Source organism: Chelonoidis abingdonii, chromosome 1 (genome assembly GCF_003597395.2).
Source record: "Chelonoidis abingdonii isolate Lonesome George chromosome 1, CheloAbing_2.0, whole genome shotgun sequence".
NCBI classification, from domain to species: domain Eukaryota; kingdom Metazoa; phylum Chordata; order Testudines; family Testudinidae; genus Chelonoidis; species Chelonoidis abingdonii.
The window spans coordinates 156,005,485-156,021,534 of record NC_133769.1 but is presented as its reverse complement, the minus strand read 5'-3'; the positions used below and the strand labels follow the sequence as shown (position 1 = coordinate 156,021,534).

At 47.6% G+C, this 16,050-nt stretch overlaps 1 protein-coding gene across 4 annotated transcripts in view; it reads right to left on the bottom strand.

Moving 5' to 3' along the window:
* Nucleotides 1-16,050, bottom strand: part of USF3 (upstream transcription factor family member 3) — an 82,711-nt gene that overhangs the window by 20,241 nt on the left and 46,420 nt on the right. For 3 of the 4 annotated variants that reach the window (XM_032773607.2, XM_032773606.2, XM_032773608.2), the window contains one exon: nt 14,729-14,757. In XM_032773607.2, the coding sequence (XP_032629498.1) occupies nt 14,729-14,757 (29 nt within the window). Of the gene's footprint in view, nt 1-9,283; nt 9,489-14,728; nt 14,758-16,050 lie in introns of those variants that run through there. The other variant, XM_075071723.1, reaches the window with a different exon arrangement.

Below are 16,050 nucleotides of genomic sequence, written 5' to 3'. Positions count from 1 at the left end.
GTGCGTCCTCACTAGCAGCATCTGTATCAATGCACAAAGCAAGGCATTGTGGGTAGCTATTCCAAAGTGCAACTTGCCGCGGGGTGTTTTGGGAAGTTTGTGCAATGGCAAAACATTGTCACAGGGGAGAATCGGAACATTGCATCAACATCCCATGATGCACTGTGCTCCCTCCCTCACCTCAACAGCAAACACTGTAAAGCCAGTGGTTTTCGTGTCTTAAAACTGCTGTGCACATGCCATAACCCCAGAAGCCTGGAGCTTGCTCAGCTGTGCACTCTTGCTGTGAGCACCTCAAACATCTTGCGCCTTCTCCTGCAGCATTTCCAGAGCCAAAGTACGGTCTGCTGCGTGGAACATAGCAATGTCCTGCAAGCAGCCCTGCTGCAAGCCGTTGAAAAAAAACAATCCACCGTTCCCGATGGCAGTCACAGAGCAGCTGCACTGTTGAGCAACGTTTCTGGTCCTGTGAAACAAGCACTGACTGGTGGGACCGCATTGTTTTGCAGGTATGGGATGATGAGCAGTGGCTGCAGAATTTTTGAATGAGGAAGGCCACCTTCCAGGAACTTTGTACTGAGTTTTCCCTTGCCCCGCAGTTCAGCAACATAAAAATGAGAGCTGCTCTGACAGTGGAGAAATGAGTGCCAATCACTATTTGGATGCTTGCAATGCCAGACAGTTACTGATCAGTGGAGAATCAATTTGGAGTAGGTAAATCAACCATGGGAGCTGCTGTGCTCCAAGTGTGCAGAGCCATTAATCGATTTCTGTTATGAAGGATAATAAATCTGGGAAATGTGCACGACATAGTGGACTGTTTTGCCGTGATGGGTTCCCTAACTGCAGTGGGGTGATAGATGGCATGCATATCCCCATCTTGGCACCAGACCACCTTGCCAAAGAGGACATAAACCGAAAGCATGTTGCAAGTGCTGGTGGATCACAGGGGGCATTTCACAGACATCAACATAGGATGGTTGGGAAAGGTTCGTGATGCGTGCATCTTTAGGAACTCGGGTCTGTTAAAAGAGTTGCAATCCGGGACTTCCTTTCCAGACCACAAAATTAACATTGACAACGTTGAGGTGCCTAGCATTATCCTGGGGGACCCAGTCTACCCCTTGCTCCCATGGCTCATGAAGCCATACACCAGCCATCAGAACAGCAGTAAGGAATGGTTCAACTATAGGCTCTGCAAGTGCAGAATGGTGGTTGAATGTGCCTTTGGTTGCTTGAAAGAGCACTGGAGAAGTCTACTAACAAGGTTGGGCCTTAGTGAGGAGAACATCCTCATGGTTATAGCTGCCTGCTGCGTGCTCCATATTTGTGCAAAAAGGGAGAAAATTTTCTGCAGGGGTGGGCAGTTGAGGCAGATCACATGGCAGCCATTTTTGAGCAGCCAGACACCAGGGCAATGAGAAGAGCATAGCAAGGGGTGTTGTGTATCTGCAAGACTTTGAAAAGCTGTTTCAATAATGAGACACAGTAATGTGAGCTGCTTATCTGCATTGTGCTTTCCCAAACCTTCACCTGGCTTGTATCACTGTCACTGTAAAGCCAATCCCCGATTCTACTCAATAAAGAACTTCTGTTCCTCGAATCCATTTCTTTTATTTAACAAACGTTAAGTGAAGAGGGAGAGCAGAAAGAAAAGGTAAACTTGGGAGAAAAGGGGCTGTAAAGTTGGAATAGGAGAAACAATTTCAGACCATCAAAAGTCTCTGAATGGGCCCCTTCTGTTCCTTGTGCCCTTCCCCATGAAGTTAAAGGAAAGGGATGATGGACTTTTTGCCCATGTCTCATGGAATGCTTGGGGGAGGGTCATTCTGTGCCAGGCGATGCTGGCTGTCCACCAGGGTCCGCAGAGGGACTCTACCCTTCAGCTTCTGTTCCTGCAGTTCAACCAGATACCTCAACATGTTTGCTTGGTCCCTCATAATCCAAAGCATCTCATTCTGCACCTTACATACCCGCTCATTGGAAGCTTTCTTGCTCTGCATGTCAGTGTTTAACTTCTTGGACAGTGAAATCCTCCATGCTCTCAGCACTGCATCAGTTGTCCCAGAGGCATTTATTATCTCTGTGAACATATCCTCTTGCGTTCTCTCTCCTCCTCCTAATCAGCGAAAGTATACTTTCAGGTATTGATGACCCACTAAAGGACACATTTCCAGCTGTCAGTCAAGGGGAAAAAAAAATAAAGGAGACATCGTCCATGAATAAAATGTTTCCACAGCAAGGCCAGTTTAATAAAAAATTCTTTATTACACTAGGTGCAAGGCATAACCATCAGAATCCATAACCGTTTACTGTGCTGTTTTGCTGCTTTCTTAGCGGCTCCCATCGGGCTGGCAGGGGGCCCCCACTCTGGTGTATATATACCCCTGCCTGCCCAGCCCTCCCTCAGTTCCTTCTTGCTGGAGACTCCAACAGAGGGGAAGGAGGGTGGGAAGTGTAATGGATGTGAACAACACATCTCGAAGAACAGTTACAAAAAGGTAGGTAACCGTTTTTTCTTCGAGTGATTGTTCACCTCCATTACACATTAGGTAACTCACAAGCTTACCATAGGAGGAGGATAGGAATCAAGGAAGAATTGATAGAAGCACAGCCCTGTCGACTCCGTATGCTCTCTGGCCTGCTGATGGACTGCGTAGTGGGCTGTGAATGTGTGCACCGACGACCAGGTGGCTGCTTTACAGATCTCCTGGAGCGGAACCTGCGCCAGGAAAGTCATTGAGGACACTTGAGCCCTAGTCGAGTGAGCCGTGATCATTGGGGCTGGCACTTTGGTGAGCTCATAGCATGCATGGATGCAAACCACGATCCACGACGAAGTCCATTGTGCTGAGATAGGGAGGCCCTTCATTCTCTCCGCAATGGCGACGAACAACTGTGTCGACTTGCGGAAAGGCCTCGTTCATTCCAGGTAGAACGTGAGGGCCCTACGGAAATCTAGGGTATGCAGGCTGCAGTGACTAAGGTCCGTGCGTGGTTTAGTAAACAAATGACCTGACTTGTGTAATTGTGAGACCACTTTAGGGAGGAATTTAGGGTGTGGCCTCAGCTGCACCTTATCCTTATTAAAAAAACTGTATATGGGGGCTCCGAAGTGAGGGCTCTCAGCTCTGACACCCTCCTAGCTGACATAATGGCCACCAAAAATCCCACCTTCCATGAGAGGTGCGTGGGAGAGCAAGAGGCTAGGGGTTCAAAAGGTGGTCCCATGAGCTTAGTTAAGACCAGGTTAAGGTTCCATGGGGGAACCCGTGGGCGCGAGTAGGGAAACATCCTCTCCAGCCCCTTGAGAAATCAGACTACTGTGGGGTTGGAAAACAAGGAATTTCCAGACTCCCCAGGGTGGAATGCTGACATGGCGGCCAGATGTACTTTGACTGAGGAGGAGGTGGCGAGACCCTGATGTTTGAGGTGCAGTAGGTATTCTAGTATGGATGGGACGGAGGCCTGAAGAGGCTGTATGAGCTTAGGTTCACACCAGTGGGAGAACCTCTTCCATTTGGCGAGGTATGCCGCCCTTGTGGAAGGTTTTCTGCTACCGAGAATTTGTTGGATCTGGGGCGGGGGGGGGAAAACCTACTCTCCACAGCGTTTAGCCACAGAGATTCCACGCCGTGAGATGTAGAGACTATAGGTTCGGGTGGAGCAGGAGACCTCTGTCCTGCATGATGAGATCTCAGTGTTAAGGCAGAGCAATTGGGGCAGCCAGTGACAGTTCTAGCAGGGTCATAAACCAATGCTGGCGTGGCCAAGCTGGTGTGATGAGAATCATCAATGCTTTGTCCCTGCGGACCTTGAGCAGGACTCTGTGGATGAGTACGAGTGGTAGGAAGGCATACTTCAGGCTCCCGCCCCACGGAATCGCAAAGCCATCTGCCACCGAGCCTGGGTTGCAGTTCTGGAAGGAACAAAACCGAGGGCATTGGCTGTTGTCCTTGGTGGCAAAGAGATCTGTTTGGGGAAATCCCCACCTGCGGAAGATTGATCTCAGGACGTCTGTTCTTAACGTCCATTCGTGCACTTCATACGATCTGCTGATGTGGTCCGCCAGCTTGTTTTGTACCCCCAGAAGGTATGACATCACTAGTTGGACTGAGTGGGCTATACAAAAGTCCCAGAGAAGAAGCGCCTCGCGGCAGAGGGGAGAGGAACGGGCATCACCCTGCTTGTTTATGCAGAACGTGGCGGTAGTGTTGTCCGTCAGAACTGTCATGCTGTGGCCCTCTATGGTAGCGTGAAAGGTCTGGCAGGTGAACCACTCTTAGCTCTTTTACGTTGATGTGGAGCGACATTTCCTCCCTGGACCACAACCCCTGCGTTTGCAGGTCCCCCAACTGTGCTCCCCATTCTAGGTCTGATGCGTCTGTTACCAGCGTAAAGGTGGGTTGTGGTGTAGTGAAGGGGACCCCTTCGCAAACTACCTGCTGATCGAGCCACCAGTGGAGGGAGTCTGAGACTCGAGCCGGGATTGTCACTAGAAGGTCCAAGGAGTCTCTGCTGGGGCGATATGTTGCATCGATCTGAGTCTCAGTCGGGCATGTTTGACTACATGCTGCCATGTGCCCCAGAAGCTGCATGCAGCATCTGACTGTTGTTGCGGGGAACCGTTGCGTACAGATTACAGTTCACTGGCTAGGAACCTGGGAACCGGTAGGCTTGCTCATGCCTGTACCAAGTCCAGGACTTCCCCATGAAGTCCCGTCTTTGCATAGGTATCAATGAGGACTTGGGCAGATTGACTAGGAGACCTAGCTTGTGGAACAAGTCTAGTGCCATCGTCACGTCGGAACGGACCTCATCCTCAGATCGGCCCGCAAGAAGCCAATCGTCCAAGTACAGATACACCCGCGTTCTCTTTTTTCAAAGAAATGCTGCCACCACTGACATGCATTTCGTGAACACCCGTTGGGCCGTTGCCAGGCCGAAGGGTAGGACCGTAAACTGGTAATGGTGCTGGTTTATGGTGAACCGCAGGAACCGCCGGTGAGCGGGGTGAACGGCGATGTAAAAGTACGCATCTTTCATATCAAGGGCAGCGTACCAATCCCCCAGATCCAGGGATGGGATAATAGAGCCAAGTGAGACCATGAGGAAGTGGACCTTGACTAGCAATTTGTTGAGTCCAGGTAGATCCAGAATGGGTCAAAGACTCCCCTTTGTCTTTGGGATAAGGAAGTATCTGGAGTAGAACCCTTTCCCTCTGAGGTCTGGAGGGACCTCCTCCACCACTCCTGCCCTGAGAAGGGCCTGAACCTCCTGCATCAGGAGTTGCCTGTGAGAGGGGTCCCTGAAGAGGGACAGGGATGGGGGGTGGGAGAAAGAGGGCGAGGAAAACTGAAGCGTGTATCCCACCTTCACCGTGCACAGGACCCAACGGTCAGATATTAAACTCAGTCGTGAGCTGGAACCAGTCTGCATCAGTTCGCAGTAACCAGTTGTTAAATTCAGAACCCTTTTAGAACTGGTTATCCAGCGTGGGACAATTAGTTCTAAAAGGGCTTTTAAATTTAACAACTGGTAAAGCTCCAGCTCCCAGCCCTGGTCCCAGCTCACCTCTGCTTCCTCAGCTCCTCCCCTGAACACACTGCCTCCCTTCTCCTCCCCCTCCCCTGCTTTCCACGAATCAGATGTTCATGCAGGAAGCCTGGGAGGGTTCAGAAACAAGTGGCAGCTTCGCAAGGTAAGCTAGGGTGGGGGCGGGCACGAGGAGGGCTCCAGGGAGGCGTGGTGCAGCCCAGGATAATCCTGCTCCAGCTGGCGGCTCCAGCCCAGCGCCCCAGCCCCGGCCGCTAAGTGTGCTGTTTCGCCTACACTTATTACCTCTGCCCCTTCTGCAGTAAGGTTCCTGCCTGGGGTGAGGATGGTACTGTCTTTGTTGTGAAGGTTGGGGTTTAAAAGGTTCTCTCTGTGTCGCCGGGGTGTGCATCCCCAGCAACTTGAGGGTCGCCTGGGAGTCTTTAAGGCTATGCAGCTTGGAGTCCGTTTGGTCTGAGAACAAGCCGGGCCTTTCGAATGAGAGGTCCTGGAGGGTGTTTTGGACCTCTGGTGGAAGGCCTGAAGCCTGCAGCCACGCCGAGCGTCTCATCACCACTCCCAGCGTCTCATCACCACTCCCGACGCTATTGTCCTAGCAGCTGCATCCACCAAATTAAGTGAGGCCTGCAGGGAGTTTTGGCTACCGCCTTCCCTTCGTACATGATGGCTGTGAACTCAGGCTGTGAGCACTGGGGCAAGGAGTCCTTAAACTTGGAGACTGCCGCCCATGAATTAAAATTGTGTCTGTTTGGAATCGTCTGCTGATTTGCAATCTTCAAATGGAGGCCTCCAGACGCATAGATCTTTCTTCCAAACAAGTCCAACCGCTTCGCCTCCTTGGCCTTACTGGCCGGGGCTTGTTGTAAATGCCATTCCCGTTCACTGACTGCAGATACGAGCACCAAACAGAGTGGCAGGTGACAGAAGAGGAAGTCAAACCCCCTGGAAGGAGCAAAGTACTTCCTCTCTACGTCCTTTGCTGTTGGCACACTGGAGGCTGGCGTTTGCCATACTGTCTTATAATTGGACTGTATCGTTTTTATGAGCAGGACCGCGATTCTGGAGGGGCCTTCAGGGCTTAGGATGTCCACCATGGGATCCTCCTGCTCTACCATCTACTCCGCCTGCAAGCCCAAATTTTGGGCTTCCTTGCAGAGCAGCTCTTGGTGTGCCCTGTGATCAATTGGGGGAGGCTCTGAAACTACTGTACCCACAACAGCTTCATCCGGCGAGGATGAAGAAGTTAAGGCCTTTTGCGCTTCATCCTCTAGCCCTTCCTGTGACTCTTCACAGGCTAGGGGCTCCTCTGGGGTCTGCCCAAACGAGCGTGCTTGAGATGGCACCGGGCTCAGGGTCGTCCCAGCCCTTTTGCGCTCCGATGCATCTGGCGGTCTGGAAACTGTGGCCTCCTTGTGAGAGGAGGGGCGCCCATGCGGGGAGCAGGACTGATGTCCTGAAAAATTGGACCTGGAGGTTCTGGAGGGGGGGCCCTTGTTGCTGGTGGTAGGCCCATGGTGTCCAGAAGGGCCACTGCCCTGGCGGGCCCCAGTGCGGGTACCATGAGGCTTGGTGCTCTCTGCTGGCTGGTGCCCTGCGGGCATAGGTAGAGTGGGCCAGGTCCACCTTGGAATCCACGGACGGTGACCTCGAGAGTCATGGCAGTGCCGAGGAACGGTGCTGGTCAGGAACTGGGAAGAGGTCTCACATGGACCGGGATCGGGAGTGATGCTTTGCCGACTGAGATTGATACCGGTACCCTGGAGACCGGGAACGACGGCCAGTGGTCGGGCCCAACCTTCAAATGTCCCGGTGTCTGCTTGGAGAAGGAGCCAGGGAATGCTGGGGTGGCAGGGCTGGTGCCGAGCGCGGGCTGGGACCAGACGCCTCTGAGACCTGCTGGGTCAGAGGCAGCTGGGAGTCTACTGAGGCAGAGCTCGACTGGCACCGACGCTGGGAGCGGTGCCGGGATGGTGACCTCGGTGGGTGCACCATTGCCATCCAGAGGCAAACTGGCAGTCTCGGTGCTGGAGGCTTCTCCTTGGTCGGGAGAGGCTTGCTGCGGACAATTCAACAAGGTCCTCTGTGACCTCAAACGTGTCTGGTGTGGAGGGTTGTTCTGGGAGCTCCTCCAGCCCTTCCTCCTCACTCAGGGCGCTTACCCTGGGCTCGATGGGCCTTTTGGTGCCGGAGCCACCGGTACCAGGGTCTTTCCTGGGGCAGCATTGCCCTTTTGCACACTCAAGTCCTTCATGGGCGCTGCTCTCTTATGTGAGGAGCGCCCTCAGGCCTTGGGTTGGCCGTTCGACCAGGTCGGTGAAGTTGACTGAGGCTGTTCGTGTTGTCTTGGTGCTGTAGGCTTAAGATGCCCCACCGGTGCTGGATCACGAACAGATGCCGGGTCACTCCACACCGAGGCCGCCGGAGCCATGAGATGGTCCGAAGTTGAGGGCTGTAACGCAGCCTCCATGAGCAGATGCTTAAGTGGAAAGTCTTTCCTTTTTAGTTCTTGTCTTGAAGGCCTTACAGATTTTGCAGCGCTCTGTCTGATGCAATTCCCCCAGACAACAGAGACACGAGTCGTGGGGTTTGCTAATTGGCATAGGCTTGCGGCACGTGGCACAAGCCTTGAAGCCTTGGGCGTGTGGCATGCTCCATTGCCCAGGGCCAGGGCCGGAATTTATCCAAAACCTAGAACAAAGGAAGCTTAACTATCTACTAAAATAGTGCTAACTACTAACAACTAACACTGATAACTGCTAACAATGCTAAGGGACACTCTCAGTCGAGAGATAGGAGTTGTTCCAATGCCGCCACGGATGGTAAGAAGGAACTGAGGACCGGTCAGGCCGGCAAGGGTATATATGCACCAGAGTGAGGCGACGTCTGGTGGGGGCCCCCTGCTGGCCAGACGGGAACTGTTAAGGGGAAAAGTTTCCAAAGTCCGTGAAAGCGGCGCACGCACACCTAATGTATAATGGACGTGAACAATCACTCGAAGAAGAAATAAGACTGCCCTGCCCAGAAACTTTCTGCAAAGGATTGAAGAGTACCTCCATGAAAGTTTCCTAGAGATATTCATGGAGGATTCCTGGGCTATCCCAGTCCACATCAACAGTCTTTTCCAGGGGCCACTCTCTGCATAGCTGGAGTGGCCTCTTGTAAGCAGAGAACCACAGCACCTCATTTTTTCTTCACAGTAAACATGCAATACCACCGAATGTGTGTGCCTGCTAAAGTTTAACTGGACTTTCATTTTAAATGTATACTCAACAGAGGTGCCTTCCCCGGCATCATGGTTGGCCACTGACCTGCCCTGAGACCCACAGGGCTCCAGGGTTAAAAATATTTCCTGGCTCAAAGGGAGAATGGATCCACCGCTTATCTCTCTCCCATTATCCCCCTCCTCTTCTTCCTCCTCCACCATATAATCCTCCTTGTTGTCCTTAGACACACACACCTGTGAGGAGTCCACATTGCTTGTGGGAGTACTCATAGGGTAACCCCCAAGAATTGCATGCAGCTGGTTGTAGAACCAGCATGTGTGGGGTTCAGCACCAGAGTGACTGTTCACCTCCCTTGTCTTCTGGTATGCCTCGCAAAGTTCTTTTATTTTCACATGGCACTGCTGTGTCCCCCTTGTGTAGCCTTTCTCCCCTATTCCACAAGCGATCTTTGCATAGACGTCAGTGTTTCTTCTGCTGGACCTGAGCTCTGCCTGCACAGACTCTTCTCCCCACACAGCGATGAGATCCACCACCTCCTGTGCAGACCAGGCTGGGCACATTCTCAATGCTGATCAAACAGGAAATGGGAATTCAAAAGTTCCTGGGGCTTTAGCAGGGGAGGAGCTGTTTCCTGTGTACCTGGCTCCAGTGCAGCTGAGTTGAGAATGATGTCCATAGTGGTCACAGATGAGCATTGTGGGACACCACCTGGAGGCCAATTAAGTCAAATTACACAATGCTGCGTATGCACTACCTCGCAGTTGGCCCATGAAAATTGAACTAAGTGCTACACCTCTCAAAGAGGTGGATTACAGAAGTCGACATCAGAGGTGACTGAGGTTGATGTAAAGGACCCTGTAGTGTAGACGCATACGTTAACAGCTGGACTTAAGGTGGCTTCCTTCGATCTAACTCTGTAGTGTAGACCAGGCCTCACACACTGTGAGTCACATTACTATCTGTGCCAAGTGAGGGCAAAGTGGATTTGCTCAGGTGCAGGGTAGTAAGAATTCATGCCCCATGACTGGAAAACTTGAGCCCAATAGGTGAAAGTTTTGAAAAAATAAGAGCAACTGAAATCAGGGCCTTAGAATGGCAACATTTTGACATTCTTAAGTATATATTTCACTAATTATAATACTATATTGCAGAAAGTTTATTTGTTAACACTTGGCTAATCTTCTAGCATTCTACATCTTAATAATACTCTGAATTACTATAACACCTTTCTTCTCAGGAGCTGAAAGCTCCCTGCAAACATTAAATTTCACCACTTTTCTGTAATATGGGGAAACCAAGGCACAGAAGTGGAGAGACTTGCCCATGGGCACCATAGTAGGACAGTGCCAGAGCTGAAAATAGAAACCAAGACCCCTAATTCCTGTAATTCTGCTCTAAGCACTGAACAACTTTCTTAAGGTTTAGGAATGCCACTAGTTACCACTATTGATTCTGACTGCTTGGAGGCAGAACTGGATCAGAACGCTTAGGATAAACTAGTCCAAACATAGAAGGGACTGTTAGGGTCATCTAGTCTAACCCCCTTCCAAGACGCAGGATTTGTTGTATTTAAACTATCCAAGACAGATGAATATCCAGTCTCCTTTTGAAAACTTTCAGTGAAGGAGCTTCCACAACTCCCTAGGTAGCCTGTTCCATTGTCCTACCATTCTTACAGTTAGGAAGTTTTTTCCTGAGATTTAATTTAAATCTGTTTTGCTGTAGTTTGAACACATTGCCTCCTGTCCTGCCCTTTGTAGCAAGGGAGAAACTTTTCTTCACCTTTTTTATGAAAGTCTTTCAAGTATTTAAGACCACAATCATGTCCCCCTCTTAATCTCCTCTTTTCCAAACTAAACAGACCCAGTTCCTTCAGCCTTTGCTCATATGGCTTGTGTTCCATCCCTTTGGTCATCTTTGTTGCTGGCCAGTTTCTCTACATCCTCTCTATACATTGTTGACCAAAATTGGACACAGTACTCCAGCTGAGGCCTAACCAGTGCTGAATAGAGTGATTAGTATCACCTCCCATGACTTGCATAACATGCCTATTAATGAAATCTAAAATTACATTTGATTTTTTCTGCAACAGTATCGCATTGCTGACTCATACTGAGGTTGTGATCCACCACAACTCCCAGATTCTTGGCAGCACGGCTGCTGCCAAGCCAGTTATCCCCCATTCTGTATTTGTACATTTGTTTTTTCTTCCCCAAGTGTAACACCTTATTTACATTTGTCTTTGTTGAATTTCATTTTGTTTTCAATAGCCCCGTTTTCCAATTTATCAAGATCCACTGGAATTTTATCTCTAGCCTTCGAAGTGTTGGCATACCCCTTAACCTCCAGCTTTGTGTCATCTGCAACTTTGAGCAATATGCTCTCTATTCCTACACCCAGATCATCAATAAAGATATTAAACAGCACTGGACGCAGAATAGTTCCCTGTGGAATCCCACTTGAGACCACCTTCCAATCTGACATCTTTCCATTAATAATTACTCTTTTGTTTGTGGTTGTTAACCAATTTTGTATCCACTTAATGATAGTTCCACCAAGCCCACATTTCTCCACCTTACCTATCAGAATGTCATGTGGGACTGTGTCAAAAGCCTTGCTGAAGTCCAGGTATATTATGTCCACTGCACTCCCCCTATCCACCAAACCAGTTCCTCTGTCAAAGAAGGAAATAAAGCTGGTTTGGAATGATTTGTTCTTAGTAAATCCATGCTGGCTGCTAGTGATCACCCCTTTGTCCTCCAGGTATTCACAAATTGAATGTTTTATACATTGCTCTAGTAGCTTCCCAGGTATCGAAGTCAGGCTGACTAGTCTATAGTTCCCCAGCTCCTACTTTCCCCCCCTTTTTAAAGATGGGCATTATGTTAGCCTTTCTCCAGACTTTTGGGAGCTCTCCTGTCATCCATCAGTTTACAAATATTATTGCCAGTGGCTGTGAAATCTCTTCAGCTAATTCCTTCAGATACCATGAGGTGTATAGCATCCGGCACTACTGATGTGAATTCATTCAAATTGGTCAGAAGACCTCTGATGTCTTCTTTACTTATCCCATCTGCATCCCTTCTCCTTTATCATCTATGGTAACTTCCCTAGGCATCCAACCACATTACTTTTGTGAAAAGACTAAAGCAAAATAGGCATTGAGCAGCTTGCTTTCCTATCATCTTCTATTACTGGCTCATGTTCTCAATTGAGCAGTGGATCCACACCATCCTTGACCTTTCTTTTTTGTCTGACCTATTTGAAGAACCTCCTCTTGTTATCTCAAACATTCCTTGCCAGCTGTAATTTTGCCTTGGTTTTGCTGATGCATGCTTGTGCATGTATCTACATGCTTGTGCTATTCCCATGTATATTTCCTTGGTAACATACCCCTCTTTCCATTTTCTGTATAGAATCATAGGACTGGAAGGGACCTTGAGAGGTCTTCTAGTCCAGTCCCCAGCATTCAAGGCAGGACTAAATATTATCTAGACAATCCCTGACAGATGTTTGTATAATCTGCTCTTAAAAATCTCCAATGACGGAGTTTCACAACCTCCCTAGGCAATTTATTCCGGTGCTTAACTACCCTGACAGTTAGAAAATTTTTCCTAATGTCCACCCTAAACCATCCTGGCTGCAATTTAAGCCCATTGCTTCTTATCCTATCTTCAGAGGCTAAAGAGAACAAATTTTTCTCCCTCCTCCTTGTAACAATCTTTTATGTACTTGAAAACTGCTATGTCCCCCCTCGGGTCTCTTCTCCAGACTTGGAAAAAAACAAACAAACAAACATTTTTTTCCATCTTCCCTTATAAGTCATGTTTCCTAGGTCTTTAATCATTTTTGTTTCTCTTTACTGGACTTTCTCCAATTTGTCCACATTTTTCCTGAAATGTGGGGCCCCAAACAAGACAGAATACTCTAGCTGAGGCCTAATCAGTGCAGAGTAGAGCAGAAAAATTATTTCTTGTCTTGCTTACCAATACTCCTACTAATACAATCCAGAATGAAGTTTGCTTTTTTTGCAACAGTGTTACACTGTTGACTCATATTTAGCTTGTGATCCACTATGATCCCTTTCTGCAGTACTTCTTTCTAGGTAGCTATTTCCCATTTTGTATGCATGCAACTGATTGGTCTTTCCTAACTGGAGTACTTTGCATTTGTTCTTATTGAATTTCATCCTATTTACTTGAGGCCACTTCTCCAGTTTGCCCAGATCATTTTGAATTTTAATCCTATACTCCAAAGCACTCGCATCCCATCCTAGCTTGGTATCGTCCACAAACTTGTTAAGTGTACTCTCTCTGCCATTATCTAAATCATTGATGAAGATATTGAACAGAACCGGACCCAGAACTGATCCCTGCAGAACCTCACAATATGCCCTTCGACCTTTACTGTGATCCACTGATAACTACTCTCTGGGAATGGTTTTCCAACTAGTTATGCCCCCACATTTATAGTAACTCCATTTAGGTTGTTAAACTAGGCAAATACAAGAAGGTCATGCGAAACAGTATCAAAAGCTTTACCAAGATCAAGATTTACCACATCTACCACTTTCCCCCCATCCACAAGGCTTGTTACCCATCAAAGAATGCTATCATGTTAGTTTGACATGATTTATTGCTGATAAATCCATGCTGACTATTACTTATCACCTTATCATCTTCAATGTATGTATCTGGTTGGTTTTTAGATAGCTTAAAAGCTCCTTGTACAGCCACATTGGCCTCCTGTGGTTCTTCTTATCTTTCCTCAGCATTGGAATAGCTTGCTGTTGACTCTCCAGTACTGTATTATGTCTTTTAGGAACTGCCAGCCCCCTTTGACTCCTTTATTCCTAATTGGCCTTTCCATGGGACCATGCCTACTATTTCTCTGAGTTGGTTGAAATCCACCTTTCTGAATGTAACCTGACCCTCCCTGTCCTACGGCTGTGAGTTCCCAAACACTGCTTAAGCTGGGAACCAACAGAGAGGAAAGGGTATATGTTAGGAGACGGAGAAAATCTCCACAAAGCCCAGATTGGTTCTACGCAGGATTTCTGGACTGGTGATGTTCAACGGAATGCAATGGAAGTTTATGCTGTGGCATAATCCCATCTCAAAATATTTAACCCAAGGCCTCTAAAAGTTAAAATGCATTCTATGTGTTAGATGCCTGCCCCTGATTTCCATATACTTTACATATTTATTCCCAAAAATATACTCACACAAAACCAATATCTGCTTTTGCTTATATCTTCCTTTGTAGCTGAATAGAAATTGTTGATTCACTGAGTTTATTAGCAATGAAATGAAAAGAAAGGTGTCCACAGAGGTGTTTGGGAGGAACAAGGAACATGAGAGAAGGGTCATAATCAGAGGTTCTCTCCTGTTTATCCAAGATATTACTTCTATTATTCTATATGTTTTCCATAGTCTAAGCAAACTAAAGGATGGTTACGGCTGTCCATGAAGCAGCCCTGCTTCAGGTGTTCCATGTGAGGCTCTGGAGTCTTTTCATGTAATAGATCCATTCATTGGAGTGTTTCTCCATTCCAAATGCACCAATCCTTGTATGCTTTCAAGCAGATTGGAGTAAGGGCAGGTCTTCACTACCTGCCAGATCGGTGGTTAGTGATTGATCTATCGGGGATCGATTTATTGCATTTAGTGTAGACATGATAAATCGACTCCCGATCGATCTGCCGTCGACTCCGGAACCCCACCACTACCGAGAGGCCGAAGCGGAGTCGACGGGGGTGCAGTGGCAGTCAACCCCGTACTGTAAGGACATGAGGTGAGTTGATCTAAGATATGTCAACTTCAGTAATGCTATTCTCGTAGCTGAAGTTGCGTATTTTAGATCGATCCACCCCCTAGTGTAGATCAGGGCTGAGGAACTCAAAGAACTGTGCAGCTCAACTCTGAACAGTAAAACACTGTAGTTCCTACCTGCATTGTGCGTCTCCCGGTTTTTCTTTCTGTAATACAAGACAGCAAAAGAAATTATGTGAAATAAAAGAGAAAACCTCCACATGAACAATTGTTTCTTTTATGTTTTAAGGCAATTTCATTGTTATGGTTTAAAAATACATTTAATACAAAATTCTGCTTTCTTGGCAAGAAAGAATATAGGGAAGAGAGAAATAAAAACATACTAAAGTAGTTCTTGGTATAGGAATATATTATATTAATGATTTCTGAGAAAAAATCATGACTGTTCAGACTAAATGGATTAGAGTACAATACTACATGTGCGTTCTGTGTGTAATTTTATACATATATAAGGGCAGGGATGGTTTCTTCCTGTGTGTTTGTACAGCACCTATCACAATGGCCCCCCGATGCTCACTGGAGTCTTAAGGCACTATCATGATATAAATAAAAACTAAACAGATTTCCAACCAGTGGGAAAGCTCATCTCATGAAAATGTGCTCTGTTTAGTGCAGCTAATTTTTTTTACATACAGCCATGCTAGAGACAAGTATTTTGTTGTTCCCAGAGCTTAATGGAAAAGGCAGAAAAGGAACAAATTACTATTTTACAGTAAGTGCAGTCCTTTATGATATTTGTCCACATGGTTCCCACTCTAGGTGCACATGTGCCTTACGTGCACAAGACTGGATTCTTTTGGCCAGCAATGTCTGTAAGGGCCATGCCTGAACACTGCATGTCCTCTTGCCCCCTACCCAAGGGCACAAAGGGCAGAGTGGGTCCAGCCACCATTCAGTTTCTTCACCAGGATTAAAGGACTCCACATTAACAGGAAAGGAGGTTCATGGGATCAGCGTGCCTGAGCACTTGCTGTGTGCAGCCTGGAGGTAGTAGATGCTTCTTTTTCATGGAGAGTTTCAGATTCAGACACACAGTTCATTGATCACTCCAATAAAAATAATTTCAAACAATCATCTTGGACTTTCTAAGGGTGTTTTGAAAAAGGCCTGCATATTGAAACTTGTCTGGAAGGCAAATAAAACATTTAATATTCCCATCATTTAAGGGAATAGCTTCCTCATAAGCAAGACAGGCTTGTCAACCTGCTAGAAAAATACAGAAAAATTAACATTGGACTAATACTAAAGGTAACAAAGAGCTATAGGGTAGCAATTGGACACTGTCCTGTCCTGTCTTGCTGTCATAAGCAGTAAGAAGGAACTTAGTTGCAGTTGAGACTCACTCTGTTCTGTATGCCCTCGATTAGAGGCATAAAGCCATGCAGGGAGCATGCACTGCCCCAGACACTTGCCGGCCAAAAGATTCCAATCTTGCATGC